General features: G+C 48.3%; 1 protein-coding gene across 1 annotated transcript in view; it reads right to left on the reverse strand.

Moving 5' to 3' along the window:
- usp6nl (USP6 N-terminal like) overlaps positions 1 to 16,908 on the reverse strand; it is a 71,436-nt gene extending 54,528 nt beyond the window's left edge. Inside the window, exons 1-2 of the mRNA XM_064342575.1 lie at positions 16,751 to 16,908; positions 7,030 to 7,131 (exon numbers count right to left, since the gene is read on the reverse strand). Of these exons, the coding sequence (XP_064198645.1) occupies positions 7,030 to 7,033 (4 nt within the window). The 5' untranslated portion in view covers positions 7,034 to 7,131; positions 16,751 to 16,908. The remainder of the gene's footprint in view (positions 1 to 7,029; positions 7,132 to 16,750) is intronic.
- Positions 16,909 to 19,304: the final 2,396 nt, after the last annotated feature.

The following is a 19,304-nucleotide window of genomic DNA, read 5'->3' on the forward strand; positions in this document are numbered from 1 at the left end:
ATAAACAAATGCCTGCCATCTGATATTTATCCTCATATTTGTGCATAAACACTTGAAGCAGAAAACAAATCAACTTCAGAGTGTGCGCACGTGTTTGAACAATAGATTTACAGCAGTCATTTAAGATGAGTTAAGTTAGACTGCGTTTCTCACCTACACTACAGCAGGGCCACGTTGAAAAGGTCTTTGACTTCCTCGTTTTACTTTATTGGCTATCTTATCTTATATGAAAGCCAAAATACACTTCCACGTGTCTGGTGCTTTGCAGATATCATAAAATTACAACTTTATAGCTTCCTGACTGTACCTCACTCTTTTTCACTTAAAAGGCATAAATACAGACAATAGATGCTTAGATAAGCTCCAAGTGTGAAGCTTGACAATGGTTTGCGTCTCACAACGAATTAGCTTTTGAGCCAGCAGGCAGAAGGGCCAGGCGCAGTGCATTGTGGGAACTGTAAGCAGACAGGAACAAAGCTGCGGTGATGGACACGTGCTTTCAGCTGCATTTTAAAAAAAACAATGTGAATATTTTAAATGGATCGCGGCCTGTTTATTGTGCATAATTGCACACGCGTCAGTCACTGCTGTTATGAAGGCTGCTATGAACACACGTCGCACGTACGTGCACGAAAAATATCACTTGCCGTCCTCAAAAGACTCATTTCCTTACAGGCTTCGTGCCCCAATAAAACGCTGGGGCTTTGAATGATTATTTTTTTCCCCCCGTGAAACAATAAGACGGTCCTTACGCCGTCCTTATTACCATGCTCGTTTCTGACGAGCCTTTCTTTCACAGTTCTGTGGTAACCGTGAAGCGTGACTGTCGACAGCACATCGACGACAAGGTCAAATCGTTTCTCCGCGAGAGGAACGATCGTTCACAAAGGGAAAGGCACGCAGGCGTTTGCCCGCCCCCTCCCTACAGCTTTCAAGCTAAAAAAAAAAAAAAATGAAGCAACATTCAATTAGCATATAGCGAATTCGAGCACGTAGAGCAGGAAAGCACACAGGCTCGGCTTTCATCGGCCATTCCGCAAGCTTCACTGGATTGCAGAGGTGCAGCGGATAAGCGACTGTTACTACCTCCACAGAGGGAGATGAACACCGCAACGTCTCCAGCGGTCCCGACGTTTCAGCTACAACGCTCCGCAAAATGAGAACGGATGCACCCTTGGACGACGTGTCGGAAAGGAACGGGCAGACAGAAATGACTCTGACTCCGGCTGCTCAGAGTGCAGTACGGATACTTCCTGTCGTTCCTTCTTCTCCACACAGATGGATGTTCACAGTGTGCGTCTAATGTAACAGCTGTAAACGCACGACTCTTACGATGTGTAAGGCAGTGTGTCACATGATTAGAACTCTGATCCATTGGGCCTCCAGCAGGTGGAATTCTGGGAATGCAGTCTTAATTAATCTTGGGCTATGGGTACATAACAGCCAGGGCATCTACCCTAAACTCAGGTACAGAGGGGTATACGTTTCATGAGGGTCCAGGCCCAAATGAGTGTTTCTCTCACGAGAGCAGCAGGACAGGGCAGCGGACGGCTGGAGCGCAGGAAGGCCGGCCGTGGTCGTACCGCCAAAAGTCCAGGACCTAGCGACCGTAGCATGGCCCTTCCTCCACCCGCGGCGGAGATGCACACTTCCTTCCTGTGGGAGGAGTCACATTAAAGAGCAGTTCCCATGGAGAGCTGCCCCACTCGTCCAGCAGGAAGACGGGCTGGAAAATGCAGTGCCCAGCAAAACCTGCCCTTTTCACGAAAACACACACGGAAAGAGAGGTCATCCTCACTGGCCAGGATGCCAGCAACTCCCTCAGCTGCCGGACCTTTCTGGCCCTTTAGAGTACAGACCCGTGTACTCACTCTCACACACACACATGCAAAAAAACAAACACACACACTCACACACACAACACACACCCACTACTGGTCGAAGACATGTTCTTCTCGTTCTCTCCATCCCTTGCCCTCTCCCTCTCAAATACACACAGACACAAATACACACACCATCAAAATTCAAATTCAACCCACGAAACACACACAGGTGCACCGTTCACACACGCACTGCACGCATAGCCGTGCGCTGGCAGAACAGCACACAATCGCACGTAATCACCACAAGGGTTAATGACAGCGCACGGCGCACGGCGTTTAGGGGTCGTGCGTTTGACGCGTTCAGCTCCAGATCAGAGGGCATAAAATACGCTTCGGCCCTGAAGAGAGAGAAGCACACATTTTTTTGTGAAAAACACACGTCCCTCTGCAGGCCGGAGCAGAGGATCCATTTCCTGCCGTTCCACTGTTTACAGTGAAATGTTATAATATTCCAGGACGGTTTCCTTCCTGTGGCCGACGAGCACCGACGCGCGGTCGCGGCCAATTTCTGCGACATCACGGACCCTCGTTCCCGCCACCAAGTATCCGCCATCTGGAGGACGGAGCGGCAGCGTCTGAGAAATTAACATATCCAGAGGACGGAGAGGCAGCGCTTCAGAAATGAGCGTATCTGGAGGAGGGAGGCTGACTGCTGTATTTCCAGAGCGGAACATTCTAGAACCACAACAATGCAAAAACTGAGCTGGGGCCTCCACAATCCCGCTACGCTGCAGAGCTGAAAGGAGTCTCTGTGCACATGCCCAGAGGCATGCTGGGAAAGGGGCAGGTTGGGTGCCACTTCCTACCTGTGAACTTGGTATTCGGTGTGACACCCGTAGAGAAACAGTGAGTACAGTGAACGGAGAGGGAAGAGGCTCGTACAGAATACAGGCTATACAATTACTATTCGCTTCACTGGCAGGACAAACATACGCTCCTGTTGCCAGAACATATTCGGGTGACATCACATCGCAAAATAAATAAAGCATGAAGAAACTGAATTAGGAATCCAGAGAGGCAAAAATAACAATAAAGATCAGAAATTAAACTTGCAGGCTTGCAGTCTTTTGTGGGGGAGAACTCAGTACTGTGCTGGATCACAGTACTGCATTCCCAGTGCTGCGTGGACCACAGCCTCTGCAGGAGGTCAGGCAATCCTGCGTTATTTAGTATACAGAGTGTGTTAGTGTGCATTGGGGAGAGAACGAGAGCAACATGAGAAATGGGAGAGAGAGGTGAGTGAGAGAGAGAGAAACAGGAAGAGCCGGCTGAGAGGGAGGGTCAGTTCCATTGTGAAAACAGAACTGTGGCCTCGGCGTGCGGGGACAGCTCAGCGGAACTGACACAGGGAAACGAAAGGGAGTCTGAGCGCTTACTTTTCCTGTGTACCTGCCGAACCTGCAGATACTGTAAAAAAAAAAAAAACAACAAAAAAAAAAAACAATAAAAAAGGATCGGGTCCCTCCGTAGATACACACACCCTCTCGCACGGAGACAAAGCAGCCACTTAAACTGGCTAAACCTGTCGCATGAATTACTTTGACGGTTTACCAGGAAACAAACACGGCGACCGATTGCATGTGCCAACCTGCATTCTGCGCGCGAGGAACAGTCACCGTGCTAACCACGCTAACGTGCTGCGCGCGAGGAGCAGTCACCGTGCTAACCACGCTGACGTGCTGCGCGCGAGGGACAGTCACCGTGCTAACCACGCTAACGTGCTGCGCGCGAGGAACAGTCACCGTGCTAACCACGCTAACGTGCTGCACACGAGGGACAGTCACCGTGCTAACCACGCTAACGTGCTGCGCGCGAGGGACAGTCACTGTGCTAACGTGCTGCGCGCGAGGGACGGTCACCGTGCTAACCACGCTAACGTGCTGCGCGCGAGGAGCAGTCACCGCGCTAACCACGCTAACGTGCTGCATCACAAGCTCCGAGCGGCTCGTGGTGTAATCCGCTGAACTGTTAGGGAGCCCATTCAAATAAGCTAAAACTGCCGTTTTCTGGGTCTCAATCCGCAAGGGCAATAGTCCAATTCGCCGCAGTTCCGTTACCGTGCAATCGTTTAACTTGTGCTTCTGTGTACACATCATCAATTCGCTGGGGTCATTTCTCAGGTTTTAAACGCCACGCTCAGATATTCTGCATTCCGTGCCATAAATAGAAGCCATGTGACTGCGTTAACGGTAAGAGATAACCGTTGCGCTACCAGGCCGAACCCTGACGTTACGCTGTGGTTCAATGAAGGAGAGTTCTGTACCACGCCCCTGTCACATGACAAGAATCGAACGCTGAGTTAAACCGCCAGGTAAGGCGGTGACATTACATTACATTACATTCATTTGGCAGACGCTTTTATCCAAAGCGACGTACAAAAAAAAGTGCATTTCATGGTCGTAGACAACTGCTGAACACGGGTTCAGTAAGGTACAATACTTATTTTGTACAGCTATTTCTATCTGAGAACAATGAACACTATTCTGGCCTAACATCTGCAAAGCCAACTAGGCAGAAGAATAAGCTACAGTATTAGGACAAATACAAATTACCAAGAAGTGCAGGGATGGGGAGGTGACTACACGTGAAGAATTGACCGCCACCAGCTGCTGTGACTACACGTCATCCATCCAGGTAGACGGGAGCAACAAGCTGCTCTTCCATGTTAAGGTCAGCCGCGTCACACAAAGATGCGTTGTGATTGGACGCGCTATGAAATGTCAGCGTCATGATGTGAACTTTGAGGTTCGTGACTCCGCCTTCATTTCCACCTGCTGCCAAGTTTTGGGCATCAACTCTCCCTCCATATGAAATGAATGGTTCGGCACCACGTCAAGCGCTTTGACGCTGATCGTGAGTAAAGCAGCTTTAACGGTTTGACGCCGCGTCGAGCGTTTTGACGCTGATCGTGCGCAAGCAGCTTCAAAGAAAGTTTTGGCTGCGAACAGCCGTGACGTTTTCTTGGACAAGCGCCTGAAACACCATTCTTTCTGGAGTCTGAGTAGACGACACTACTTGGAGACTAGAGTTCGAGTCAGCGATCACGTTCACCGGGGAGTTTCCGCTCGATGCCCCCTCCACCGCCCGCACTAAATTCCGTTCGCACAATAAAAATGCTAATGCTCATTTCCTGCCATCCCCGTATCCGTCATCCTAAGCTGCTCGTCCCCGGAGCCGCTACGGCAGAGCAGAGCCTCTGGGGAAACGTCGCGCCGCGCCGCGAAGCTCCTCAGACCGTCGATTTCTCCGCACACCCGGGCGGCGGCCCGGGTCACTTCCGTTCCCATCCCCCTCTCCCGCCTTCGCCCTTTCATTCGGCGAATCCCCCCGTCGTTACCGCGTGACTCATCGGCCTCTAATTAACACCAGAGGTCATTAGTGTGTAAATCTCCACGCGCCACAGGTGGACGGGGGGGGGCTTAATTAGGCTAATTAGTGCAAGACGACGACGACGACATGAACTTTACCGATCAAAACCTTCCGTTAAAAAAAAAAAAAAAGCAGGACGTGAACTCAGCCTTAAATGGAACCCAGAGTTCGAAAAATGTTGTCAATAAAGCCCGTAACCTTTAGCTTACTTGTTCCAAGCGTAGTAGCCTATAGCATGAGTATACGGCATAGAGCATTCTGCGCGAGCTGCGAGCATTTCGCAAAAATGAGGATGCTTAAATATCCACTGCTAATTTCTGTTCCCCATACGGCCGCTGTTGGGCTTATTGGTTGGCCCAGGAAGGTGAACTGAATCACGTTTGCGAGTGACAGGAAGGGGAAACTCAGCACACCGCGACGTGCTTCTTCTGCGGAGTTATCGTTTGGGTGTGGACTGAAGTGCGCAGGTCCCCCCGCAGCGAGCGTGACCGCAGAGAGACCAACTTCTCTTTCACACATCTCCACGACACACTGCTCATAACCAACGTGCTTTTCCTGTAAAGGCTGGTCATGGACGGGTACAGTCTGAAGGGGGTTTTCTTTCGTTTCAGCATTTACCCGAATAGCCCACAGCCTGACAATTACCTCTCTTCCCAGGGTGCTGCACCACTCGCTGTATCCTACACCCGTGGCTCCCAAACTAAGCCCAAAACTACTTGTCCAACACTGTACAAATCACACATTTGCCATTACCTTCCCCTGACATATTCAAATGTGGAATTCATTCTCAAATGGACATTTAAATAAACTATGCACAATGTTTTAGTAGTCACAGGAGCTGAGTTCAATGAGCTTCATACACCACCAGCAACCCGCCTGTATACGGACACCTCGCGCCCCACCTCCAGCCCCGTCCCACCCCTGGAATGCACTCTCCTGCGGGAAAACATGCGGGACTGAGACCTTCCAAAACAGGGCATCGGTCCAGGAGTACCGCTAATGATATCTTCACTAATGCCTGTTTACAATTGCTTCGTTTCAACCTTCGAGCCCAGGGACCGAAAAAGGAACTGAACAGTTTCGATGTGATTCACGTGAAGAAGTGGCTCGTTGTAGACGTCTAAACGCCCGTACGTGTCGAGCGGGTGAGACGGTTTTTAAACCCCGGAAAACTACGAGCGCGCACAGACCGCGGCAAAGCAGGTTTATTTCCCCCACAGCGAGGAGCAACACCGCGGGGGTTTCCATGGAAAAGCAGCTTCCTCCCCCAGCGGGGGGTAACACGCTGGGCCTCAGTGGAACGTGGGGCCACGCCCCCTCAGTTCCCAGCATGCTACGTAAACCACTGTTGTTGTGGAATGTCCGGCAGCGCCCCCTTCCCAGCACGTCCCCGCTGGTGCTATGGGGCGGAACGAGCTCTCCATTCCAATACGGCCACAGCAGCAGGGTGCCGGACAGCAGAAGCTCTGAGTACTGTACAGCTATGCGCACGTGATGACGCAACTGCACAAGCTGAAGGCTGGAGAAAAAATACTTATTTAACCTTCTAAAGAGTAGGTTTTTTTGGAGTGTTTTCTCAGAATTCGGAGTCTAGAACTCTGTTCTAGAACTCCATTTCTTTCAATTACCAGTCGAGATTGTTACATCAGTATTGGAATGTTCAGTTAAAGTGATATTTGCGATCTCATGCCTGAAAGGGTTAAACCAGTCCACTGCTAATGCACGCAGGGCTGCTGTGGGTTCGGCACAGGTGCGCGCAGGTAGAACAGGTACTCACTCATGGTGGGAGGGAGCGGGAGGTTGGGTGGCCGGCGCCCAGGTGCAGTTCCAGAGAGGTCAGTATGTTCTCCACAGGCCCGCTACTGGAGGCACTCATGACCTGCCGAAGGAACACATTTACAGGTCATGACTGAAATGGACCCTCTCCAGTGATAAAATGTATTACTTTCCATGCTATTCCATACATACAATGTATACTTAAAATGAAATCTTTCATTAATAGCACACGTTATCTTCTAAACACATTTTTTTAAAATACAGGTTACGCTACGGCCAAAATTGAGTAAACAGAAAACAAAACCTGCCAGAAAAAAAAAACTTAAAATGAAACCCTCTCTCAACACCACACACAACACGCTGAGCATGCATGCGTAGTTTCAAGTTTCGACTTGATCAACGACTTTATGGGGGGACGTGCAGCTCGAACATTTGAGGGGGCTCATTTAAGGCTTACAAGAGCAACAATTAAAAACGCTGACATATTAATTAGGGCTCTGGACTGCCGGCCCCGCCCCCCGGCCGTAAATAACTGTAATTTAATGATGCGGACGGGCGTCACCGCGCAACCATAACGACCGTAATTTGATGGCTTCCATGACGACGAGCGGAGAGGAAATGAGGCAGAAATGACCAAATGTTTCCGATATGATCCAATCAACACCCCCTGCCCCAGCCCCTACCTCCCCCCCCCCCTCCTCACACCCCCCAACGAACCGCAGCAGGGGAAACCGCACAATCGAGAAGGCTCTACTGAAAGCCGGGCTGTGGAAAAAATTTAAATCACACATCTTTACGTCCTCTGATGAATATGATGGTTTTTTTAATGTCCCATTAAAGGGAGATAATTAGGCGGGGCTAATATATTCGCTGACAGTGTAAGGGGGCCTTATTCGCTCATTTTTTTGGAGCAGGTTCAAATCCCGAAGACTCGAGCCGGGATCAGACAGGGACATACGGCCCGCACGGGACTGACCGGTTTCACCGCGGCAGAAAGGGGGCGTTGGGTAGCGGTGACGCTGCGGTCTCCAAATCAGAGGGTGGAGGGTTCCAGTCCTGGACAGGATGGCTTGAGAAGGGTACTATTATGGTTTCTGGTGCCTCGCAATCATTTTAAAATGAAGCAATACAACACTCGAGGCTGTGCTATATCGTGAATGCGTGTGAGTGATTATACTGTATTGTGAGTACAGGAGAGTGGTTAGGCACTACACAAAACAGAGTACTGGCAACTGTGACTGTGCTCACAATACAGCATGGCCTCGAGTGCCGTATTGCTTTTATAAGACGGCCATGTATGGAAACAATGAATTGATGAGACGATCATTTATTTTGTTACTTTATTTAGCAAGTAACGGTTTGTCTGTGGAGTGATACCGTTTACAAACAGGCTGTGTGAATAACTGTCATTGTATCAGATTTACAAATCACCGTGGAACCCGCACGGCCTCAGCCAATCAGCATCCAGGATCAAAACAACCTGTTTTATCAGTAATACACCGCGAAAAACGGCACACCTCTGGAGAAGGCTATAAGGTGCACAACAGAGCTCAGTCACATGGCAGAGTGTTCCATCCACGTGGAGCTCGGGAAGGGATCCTTACAGCATCATAACCATTTGCAACCGCAGGTTTTGGAGACTTCCTGTCTGAATAAACACACACAGAGCCGGGCTTGTCCAGTGTTACACTTGCACACAGGACCAGTTCTGGGCCCGGACTCAAAGCACACAGGAGGACAGCCCTGGAGTGTGTGTGTGTGGTGGGAGGGATGCCATGGAGAGAGGAGGAGAGAAAGTGAGGAAAGAAACTGAAGACAGGGTGGTAGAAGGAGGGCAGGGGAAAGAGTGGAAGGGGAATGGTAGGAGAGGGAAAGAGCAGCAGGGAGTGGGAGGAGAGGACTGGAGCAGGCAGGAGAGGGGAGGGGAGAGTGTGGAGAGAGGGGAGAGTGGAGAGTGTGGAGTGGTAGTTTGGAGAAGCAGTGCGGAGTGGCAGGAGGGCACAGTGGCAGGGAGATCATAAGGAATGGTCCAAAAGAGATGGAGAGGAAAGTCGAGGTGCAGTGCGGCATAGGAGGGATCAGGCAAAATGGTCGGAGAGCCGGGGGGTGGAGGAGCTGGTACACTAAGTCCATCCCCCTCTCTGCGCCTCCATCTCTCCATCCCCCTCTCTACGCCTCCATCTCTCCATCCCCCTCTCTGCGCCTCCACCTCTCCTCCGGCGGGGCACGTAGCCAGCGCGGCACAAAGGCCCGGCTCAGCTCACATCTGTGTGCCACACAGGGGCTGCCTGTCCCACAGCCGGGCAGTGCCCAGAGGGCAGGCTCAGGGCCAGCGGGGAGCCATGCCAGGGCTGCAGGGACACACGCAGACCTGGCTTTCACTGAACCTACAGTACAAGCTCCTTTTGAGTGTGTGAGTGAGTGTGTGTGAGTGAGTGAGTTTGTGTGTGCATGTGTCTGTGTGTGAGTGTGTGTGTGCGTGTGTGTGTGTGCAGCCAGTAAGACACGCCAGCATTCCAAACGTGTCCGTCAACATCTAGGCCCAAATCTTCCTCAGCTTTGTTTCCATGGCGCTGACCCTCACCTGAAATGTCTGACCTCTTCCCTATCTGACAGTCTTCACACCTCACACTGCCACACTACACACTCACTCATCACCCGCTGACTCATGCACTACACAGCACTGAGAGGGGAAACGTTAATGAGTGACCCGGTGTCAACCTGTCCCTTAATAACTAACCAGCGCAGCTTAGCAGTGTAATGAACAGCGTTAATCGAAAGAGAGGGAGAACATTTTTAGCCTTTTTCCATTTGAGGAATCGCACGCTGAGAATCCAAATCAATGCGATTTTTTAAGGTTCTCCTCGAGCAGCAGCTGCTTTATTTAAACACAGAATGGAAATGAGGGGGAAAAGGAGGTGATTTTTTTAGAGCAGCCCTTTGTGACTGTAGAGCGCGTGCCAAGCTGGGCTTAGCTTGGCTTACCCGCCGCAATCCGCTCACTTTTCCAGAGCGATGCACAGTTTCGTAGCCGTCTTGCCGGGATCAAGAGGAGGCAAAACCTTGACCGCGAAACCGGATTCAAATTCAGAAATTCAGGTTTGTATCCCAGGCGGGCTGGGGTGTGGGGTTCGAGTCCTTGTTCAAATGTTTAATGTGAGTGACCTGAGTAACTATACTGTACAGCTAGACAAATGGATATGGCGGCCTATTATGTAAAAAAAAAAAAAAAAGGTGAAATTCACTCTCGTTAAAAGTATCTGCTAAAAAAGGAAAATAAAAAAAAACAAGGAACTTTGTATATTGTTTGGTTTTTTTTTTGCAGGGGGGGGGCGGGGTCAGCTTTTGGGGGTTTTGGGGGCTGCCTTACATCTGAGCACCAAGCTCAAAGAAATGAAAAGCTGATGGCATTAACTTTGAAACCATTTCTGTGTCCCCCCCCCCACCCCCCCCCACTAGCTGATCGCTTCAGGCACCACTGTGCCACCTGCACACTAGCACAGAGTTCAGTAGCATGTGCACCTCAGTGCATTTGTCAGTGACCCCTTGACTGTTCCTACACTCTACAGGCCACTCAGCAGTGCACAAGAGCACTGACTGGAGGAGACACACGTCACTCAGTAACGTCAGCCAATGTCCAGTGTTTGCCCGCCTCAAAGACAGGGAAGAACTTACTACCGCTGCACTGAAGCTGCTCGTTAATATTCAGCCCTGAATCGGCTGCTTAAACACTCCCAGGCTGCATTTGGTTTTTAATGGCGCTTATTGTCAGTTGTTTTCTCTATTTAAATCTTTTTAAGTGCTTTCCAAATCGAGCCATTAGGAAGGCTGAAAGCATGTTTAAACTTATTTGCTTATTTACAAAGAAAAACGGTTTGTTGTGTTTCAATTTCATTTCATTTAACTTCCTGGCAACAGGATGCCGGCACTTCTTGTCAATGATAAGTCACCCATTAGTCAGCTCCAACACCTGTGGAATGGTTTCAGATAATCAAGGATGATACCGCTCATTATGCAAGGCTATTATTTTAAAACAGGATTTATAACAGCACTGATTGTGCATTTTCACCCAAAGTCAGGCAAAACTCTCCATGGGCGTGAGCACTTGGTAGCAGCTGATTCTTTCAAACTCTGCACTGCAACTGGCCAAGGAGAAATTGTCCTGTGGTGCATTTATAGAACTCACCGAATTGTAGCTTGTCTTTGGAACTCTAGTCGATTTAAACACACAAAGATGGGCAGGGTGAGGTCATGTGGGTTTCTGTGACTCCCAGTGTAACGTAGCCGGTTAATGACATAGCAGAGGCCCGAACTGGTAACTACAGGGCCCAGCCTGGCACCGGCGAAGCACACACAGCACCGCTCTTCCCTTCTCACTCCTGTAAGGAGCTGAGGAGTTATCTGGGCTGACGGAGCTCGCCGGCCGTACAAAGAGGGAGGTAAAACTCCCGAGATAAAAACCAACGCTCCGTTAATTCCCTAATCACCGTTCTTCTACCGAGCCCAAACTGCTGCAGTCGCTTAACCCGATGTTCGCACGAAGCAAACTACCTAAGCGTTTTGCCGAGAAAGGACGGGCGCGACTCACGGCGTCAGTAACTCGCTCGAGGCGGCGGACACGGCTCTCGCTGTTCAGAAGGTTAACCGAACACATTTGTGGCCGCCGAGCGCAGCCCTGAAAAACGCTCGGAGCGCAGCTGCGAGAGTCACAAAGGCCCCGCGTCAGCAGGCCTTCTGTTGTGCTGGGCGAGACCTACGGATGCTTCTCATTCCGGAGTCTCCGTCCGTTCGCCACGAGCCAGCAGGGACGGGCGGACCGGTCAGAGGCCACACACCTCCGCACGCCGCCGGTCAGCTACGGGGGCACAAAGGCCGGCGGGGGTGCGGCGATTCGGCCGGATAACGAAAAAAAAAAAAACCCAACACAAACACGGCGGGCAAACACAGACCTTTCCGTTCTCCATCTCTTTATCCTGGAGGGGTTTTATAACAGATCTGTTCACTGCTGCATTTCAGTTTTTCTTTTTTTTGTTTTTTTTTTGCGAGCCCAGACTAACATGCATTTATGAACCCAGCAAAAGCAGAAAAGGAAGGGTGAGAGAAGGAACACAGTTGAGGAGAAATGAGATGTAAAAGAGGTAAAGAGAGGAGGTCTGAAGAGAAGTAGAGGAGGAATTGAAGAGTTGAAGAGAGGAGGGTAGAGAAAAGGTCTGGGAGAAAGGAGGCCAGGAGCCAGGAGGTATGAAAGAAAGTCGGCAGGTAATTCTGACTAATGAAACACCAATCTGTTCCCTTAACAAACCATTCTGCAGGAGAGCTCTCGTCCCTCACACATAACGAACCGGCCGTCTGAGACAAACCACTTCCTGCCTCTCACTCCATGTCCTGTCGATCCTCAGACCTCATTTGCCCTCTCTTTCTCACCTTCCTCATCACTCCATCCGTCTTTTTTTGGCTTCCGCTGGCTGTTCGCTGTTCGGCCGCCTACCCAACTCTTAACCGCACAGGCCCCACACGCAAACACCTCCAAACACCTCCTCTCAGTTAATTTCACGAGAAAAATAGGCTAACTGATAAAACTCATTCATATTTGGGGTCAGTGTCCACAAATGTTGGGCCTGCACGGAGTTGCGAATCCATCATTTCCTCAAGAAGTTGCAGCTCCTTCATCTTTGGCCTTTAGTTCTCATCAAACGGGCAATAAGAATAGTTTTGCTTTATCGTGGCAGTGTAATGCACACTTGTCCATCCCTATCTCAGGTCATTTCAGTCCCCTCCTCCGTTCTACTTCCTCATCCACCTCATCAGCTGACCACAACCACCCCCCTCTCCCCCCCCCACGGTCACGGTCTCCACCGCCCCACCGTGTGTTTACCAACAGTGTGGTACCACCTCATTATACGCTCAAATTTGCACTACTTTTCGGGGGAACAATAACACTCAGTGACCTCACACAGTCGCTGCCACAGTAATGCGTATTTACCTTGCGCCACTAAACACCGCCCTGACTCCGCCGCACCGACACCCAGGCCATTACGGCCGCTTTTTAATAGCACCTAAAAGCAGCCCCTGTCGTAGTTCTGTATATGTGATTATGCCCGTACGCGTATTCTCTCATCGTGAATGCTCAGCGCAAACTTACCAGCGCTGACCTGAGCCCGTGGAGCAGCTTCTAACATTACGAACAACACCTCTCCTAAAAATAAGGTTTAAAATGGTTCACCACAAAAACAGGTTGAGAAAATAGCGTCCCATCCTGTGAACAGAGGTGTCATTTTCTTCGCCTCTCGTGGTGTTGTGTGTTTGGTCGACCCGAGTCATGTGACAGCGCCGCTTCCTTTTATAGGCCACCGTGCGTTTTTCTGTTCCGCGGGATCCCGGCGTGTCCACAACTGTGATTCTGACAGGATGAGCTCTCAAAGAGGAGCGGTTAAATGCTTCCCCAGCACAAACCTTTCCAAACCAGCTTTTTTTTCCCCCCATAATCCCCTCTGGCACACGGTGTGATCTGTGGTCCCCAAGGGGGGTGCGCTTTGAACCTGATAGCATGCTGAGGGGGCCGAGCTGGCATTCAGAGAAAGCAGAGGGGTGGGTCCCCCCCCCCCCCAGGTGCCCCCCTCTCTCTTTCAGGCTACTTCACTGGCGTGATATGAATGTGAGGCCCTGCAAGTTAGGCCAACAAATAACACACTGTGATCAAAGGTACTCTATAACAAAAATAAGACTCTGCCCAAGTCTGCATTTCGCTCCCTGCTATTCATCCGTCCATCCATCCATTATCTATACCCGTTTAGCATGCACTGGGCGAGCGGCAGGAATACACCCTGGGCAGGCCGCCAATCTATCGCAGGGCACACACACACACACACCATTCACCATTCACCCACACACTCATACCTACGGGCAATTTAGAGTCTCCAGTCAGCCTAACCTGTGTGTCTTTGGACTGTGGGAGGAAACCGGAGTACCCGGAGGAAACCCACCCGGACACGGGGAGAGCATGCAAACTCCACACAGAAAGGCCCCGGGCTGGGATTCGAACCCAGGAGTGAGGGGCGATCTTCGAGGTGACAGTGCTACCCACTGCGCCACCGTGCTGCCCTATTCCCTGCTATTGACCCTCCTATCGTTGGAACTCCTGAGCCGGGGGTGTCCAATTATCCTAAAATGGCCGATGGGGGTGCAGGTTTTTTGTTGGAGCTCAGCTCAAGCACAACCGATTCAGCTAATTAACTAGTCACGGTTCAAGTAGATAAGCAGAATCACAGTGTAGTAGCACTGGATTAGAACAAAGACCTGCGCCGACACCTTTTCAGATAAGACTGGACATCCCTGTCCTGAGCACAGCAACAGCTGGGACGCTGATCAGTTTACAGTAAATTAAAGTACAGCACAGGAAGTGCAGTGAATCCTGGCAGTATGCTTGTGGAGGCATCGGAGGCGGTGTGAGAATCTGATCAGAGACCCTTAACAGCCGCCAAAAGGAATCTGTGCTGTGATTGGCTGGGGTGCTTTTAAGCACACAAACAGGAAACACTGACAGCATGGTAAATAAATATTTTTTTCCAAGTTCTGTGTTTGACAGCTCATGTTTGTAAGGCATTATTTAGCTACATACTGTACCATGGAGGCAGGTTGTGTAAGCCCTTGTGATTTTCCAGGTCTATTCGACTACACAATCATGAGGTGATATTGAAGCCAACTCCACATAGACAGACAGATACTGGTTGGGTAGTAGGTGACCTGCTTTTGTACCAAAACAAGCCAGATCCAACAGTGTGGCAAATCTGTAACAAAGGTGGATTCTGCCATCGTGCAAATTGGGTTTAAATGGGTGCAATTACTATAACATCCTGGTTACAAAAAGCAGTTCCAGGTAATATTACCAGTATTACCTCAGCACCGTGCACTTAAAGACCCACATGCTAAACAGCTACAAAAATCAAAATGGATAATTGTACAGGACATAGGCCTAACTTTTGAAGAGGATCTTTTCCCGTTTCACTTTTAATGCTGGGGATAGTAATCAATTAAACATGAGCAGAGTAATACATTAAGTAATTCCCAAAAAGGAGAGCAGTTTCAATGCAGCACCCGAAGTGGACTTCACAATCAATACAGAGAAGTAAAGCCTCCATGCTAGCAGCACACTGCCACCTGCGTATGATACACTGGTTGGCCGACATTTAGTTCGCTTTATGAAAACTTACTCTGGCTTGGCCCATTTTGTAACCTCTCCCGGTGTTCTCTGGAGTACGCTAGTCTACTCAGGGCTGGCACACCTGGTGACTAATGCATGATATCATCACCTATTGCAGCTCAAATATAATGATTCATAAAGTTGTTTACAGACGGAAATGACTGAACTGGAAACCTGAATAACGAAAGACACTAGACAGAGTTGTGTTTTTATTGCTTTCAGTATAACGTCGTGCTGTTTTTTCTTTTTTTTTTGTAATGATTTACCGAAACAGTTTCTTATATTTGGAAATTTTTCTCTGTCGTTTAGTGACGTTGCAATCGAAATGTAAGATTTACTAAATGATCTAAAGTAGCCTCCCAGACAGCAGATAGCTACGGCATTAAACCGCAGTTTGATGCGGAAAATTATAATCCTGAAAGACATACCTATGAAGTTTGCAGTTCATAATGCCTGAAATACAGGAAATCAAATACAGGACGTTTTACCGGAGCGCACCACAGAAGCATACTCAGCAATAAGGCAGTACTTTCGGATAAACACAAAATATATTAAGAACATATGCTATTTTCAGAACCACAACAGCTATTGGTTGTCGTTTTCATACTGATAATAGCGTTACAATGTTCAAATATAAGGTAACTCCATTCTTCGATGGAGACTATTGGCTATTTAAATCGGTGAACGCTGTGCGAAAGCATGCGTCGGGGTTCTGCTGTCCCTAGGATAACTATTGTGGTACAATTTCTGCACCGAATGAACAATAACACACGTTTGCACTGCTACACGGTTTTCATCGGCATTTTCCACTAAAACATGAAAGCGGTAAGCCGCATTATCCACAGCCTAGCTAGATTGGATTGAGGCATGCAAAGGTAGCGCTATCCTTCCATGAAGCCCCGCGCTGCGCATTTTTATTCAGTAACAGAGAGTAATCAAGCAATTAGGCTATATATACAAAAACAATGCACGATGAGAGGTAATGCTTAAAATCCCAAGTTCGTAAGAACTTCCACTACCAAATGATTTGCGTTAAATCTTTTATAGTGAAATCAGTTACAAACGGAATAATCACAATCCCACGGACGTCAAATGAATGAAAGGACAGGACAGCCAATCGGAGCCTCGAAACGTTGGTCTGTCGCCAATCAGATGCTTTGGTGTGCGATTCTGCATAGTCCATCAACAACAATTCTACTGCGGGAGGCTGCCAGTGGGTTTGACTAAGTAGGCCTCAGTGAATAGAAATGATGATAAAGTTTTGAGCTTATTCAGAATATTCTCCAACGTGCAGAAAGCTCCCGAATTACTTGGAAAATCCAGTCATTCATTCACAACCCCACAACTGGGTATAGTTTCAGTTTCAAGAAATTACATCACCATCATTAAAATTAAAACTAACGCATTTGGGTTTTTAGCTTGCTAGCTAGCGATCACAGGTCCGCGGGCAGAGGTAGCCTATACCGGGAACTTCAGCACTTTTATATCCCAAAGCAATAAAAAAGAATACCGGCGAGTTTACCTTATTCTAAAGCGCACGTATCCGTCTTGTTTACATCGCGGGGAGTGCTCTCCTGGTGAAAAAAGTGAGCGAAATGCCCATGATCCCATACCAGGAAGTCGGCGCTCTCCGTACAGGACTGAACACTTCTGAAACTCACTATGGAAACCCCTGCAGGGCGCTATGCAATCGATCCAATTCAGGTAGCAATGCGCCGTCAGCCGGCCTTATCACGCCAGCCATGTTGGATCTGAAACGAGGTTGCGGCACTTGGATTTCAGGTGGCCTGCGGAATTTTTGCTTGCTACTGATAAACCAGGATGTTTATCTTAAAAGTTGTATAATTTCGGGCAATGCTGTCAGAATCCACCGTTATTTTGTTGAATTCACTTTCATGATGGATGGATTGTACGTTACGTGTTGCTATTATGTAGGCCTAGAAGTTTAGAATGTGATTATAAATGTAGGCCAGACTCAGAAAGAACACTTTGTAAATAAATCATTTTATTAACGTGAATTGTGAAGCGATAGCCCAATTTATAGATTTTAATAATTATGTGATTAAACCTTTCCCCCCAAATCTCAGCCTAAATGTCAGGAAATAGCCTACACTTACCATCAGAATTTGCAAGATTTTAAAGTAAAACAAAAAGTATTATTACAAGTTTTATTGTTGGGTAATACAATGTAACCGAACTGCACACGCACCTGTAACACTGTGTGTGTTTCCATAACATTATATATGCAGGTTGCAAACTAAGGTGCCTACTAGGGGCTAAAAGGGCTTAGCTTGCTAGATGACGTTCGCAGGTCCTCAGAGGTATACCAACAATGCAGAGACACGTTGTAGCCTACTTTTTATGCAGAATTAATGGAAATTTACTAAACCATCACTGGGTTATAGTTTTATAAAATAATCTTTGATTGATCTTCAAGGAAGCATTATAATCTTGATTTGTTCCACGTCTTGTACGAGTGACTTGCCAATGAGGCTTCCCAAAGGTGTCATTTATTATTATTGTTAGACAGGGCCAGTGTTACACCTACTGTAAGTATTTTAATGATTCAATTATATATATATATATATATATATATATATATATATATATACTTAAAAATGTTTTTTTTGTTGTTGTTTTTTTTTTTTATGGTGTGATATGCTCTGCTCTGTGCCTAGCGTGGGTCCTTCAGGTTTTTGTTTGTTTCTCCCCTGAGCTTCCCACTGGAATGCCCTCCCTAATGAACCACGACAGCAATTCTAGTTTGAAATGGACTGTGTGTACAAGCTTGTGTAGGAATGTTTACTTTTTGTAAGTAAGTGTTATTAACCCAGAGGCCTGAGGAGAACTGTGAAAAACACTGCCATTTTGGGTTTATATCAGCACAACACTGGATTCCTGGGCTCCGATTGGCTGTGTGCTGCAGTGTCAGGCTCTGATTGGCTGTGTGCTGGAGTGTTAGGCCCAGATTGGCTGCCCCTTTTGAAGTCTGGAAAAAGTCAATGTATTGCAACTGTGTATTTTAATACGTTGTTTTATTTGTCATTGTTCACAATGCTGTTTACCCGCAATAGAATTTTTTTTTCAATGTGGCAATTTATCTGCTGTAATTTTACATTACCCATCAGTAATGCACTCCATTAAAACGCCTTTGCCAAGAGCACTGTAGTTGATCAATATGATTGATTAAAATTTGTGTTCTATACATTGTTGGCGCTGAGCTTTATTGACTAGTAGTTTCATACACTGCTGCACCTGGCGTTATTGGGCTTTTGCATCACACTTCTCAATTCCTCCACATATTGTTGATTTCATGGCTTATTAGCTCCATATTGCTCTAGATGTAAGTGCGGTGTTTGAAAGTGTATTAATTTGGAAAAACAACTCCGCTAGGCAGAGGCCTTTTATTGACAGCGCGGTTGTTTGGGGGGGGGGGGGGGGGGGCGTGTTGGGTAGAGGGCCGTCCTCGGATTAATGGAATCTTTATTACCCTCGCCCTTACCAGAAATGCCAATTTGCAGTGAGATGGGCTGGTTTGCTGAAGGATTTTCCGTAATTCCGCGGGATACACCTGCGAAAAGCTCGTGCGGAACGGGACGTCGGAATGTTGGCGCTGGGGGACACCTTCAGGAAATAAGATAAATCTGTTTTTTTTTTTTTTTTTTGCACAGACCCCCGTCCCAATGGGGAGGGCATGCTGGCAGATGTCTTCATCCTAATGAATCCAACTCTCCGTCAGCCAGGCAGGGTGTGACAGCAGTGGGGGCTGTTCACATCAAACGCCCCCCCCCCCCCCACCCCCCGACATTTTAACCGAGCCACAGCCGCGGGCTGGGGGGGGGGGGTTCCAGGGGTTTGAGCCCGGAGAGACAAACTAAGAAGTCTGCTTTCAAAAAGGAAAAACGGGACTGCGTCAGCGAGATGTGTAATCCCACAAATAAGCAAGCGTCAAAAAAAAAAAAAAACTAAAACGAGTTGCACTCAGGGAAAAAAAAAAAAAGAACAAGGAAACTTTATTTTAAGCGTTATTTATCAACATTTATTTTACACGCGACAGACTAATACAGCTGCTGGTG

Source organism: Anguilla rostrata, chromosome 7 (genome assembly GCF_018555375.3).
Source record: "Anguilla rostrata isolate EN2019 chromosome 7, ASM1855537v3, whole genome shotgun sequence".
NCBI lineage: Eukaryota > Metazoa > Chordata > Actinopteri > Anguilliformes > Anguillidae > Anguilla > Anguilla rostrata.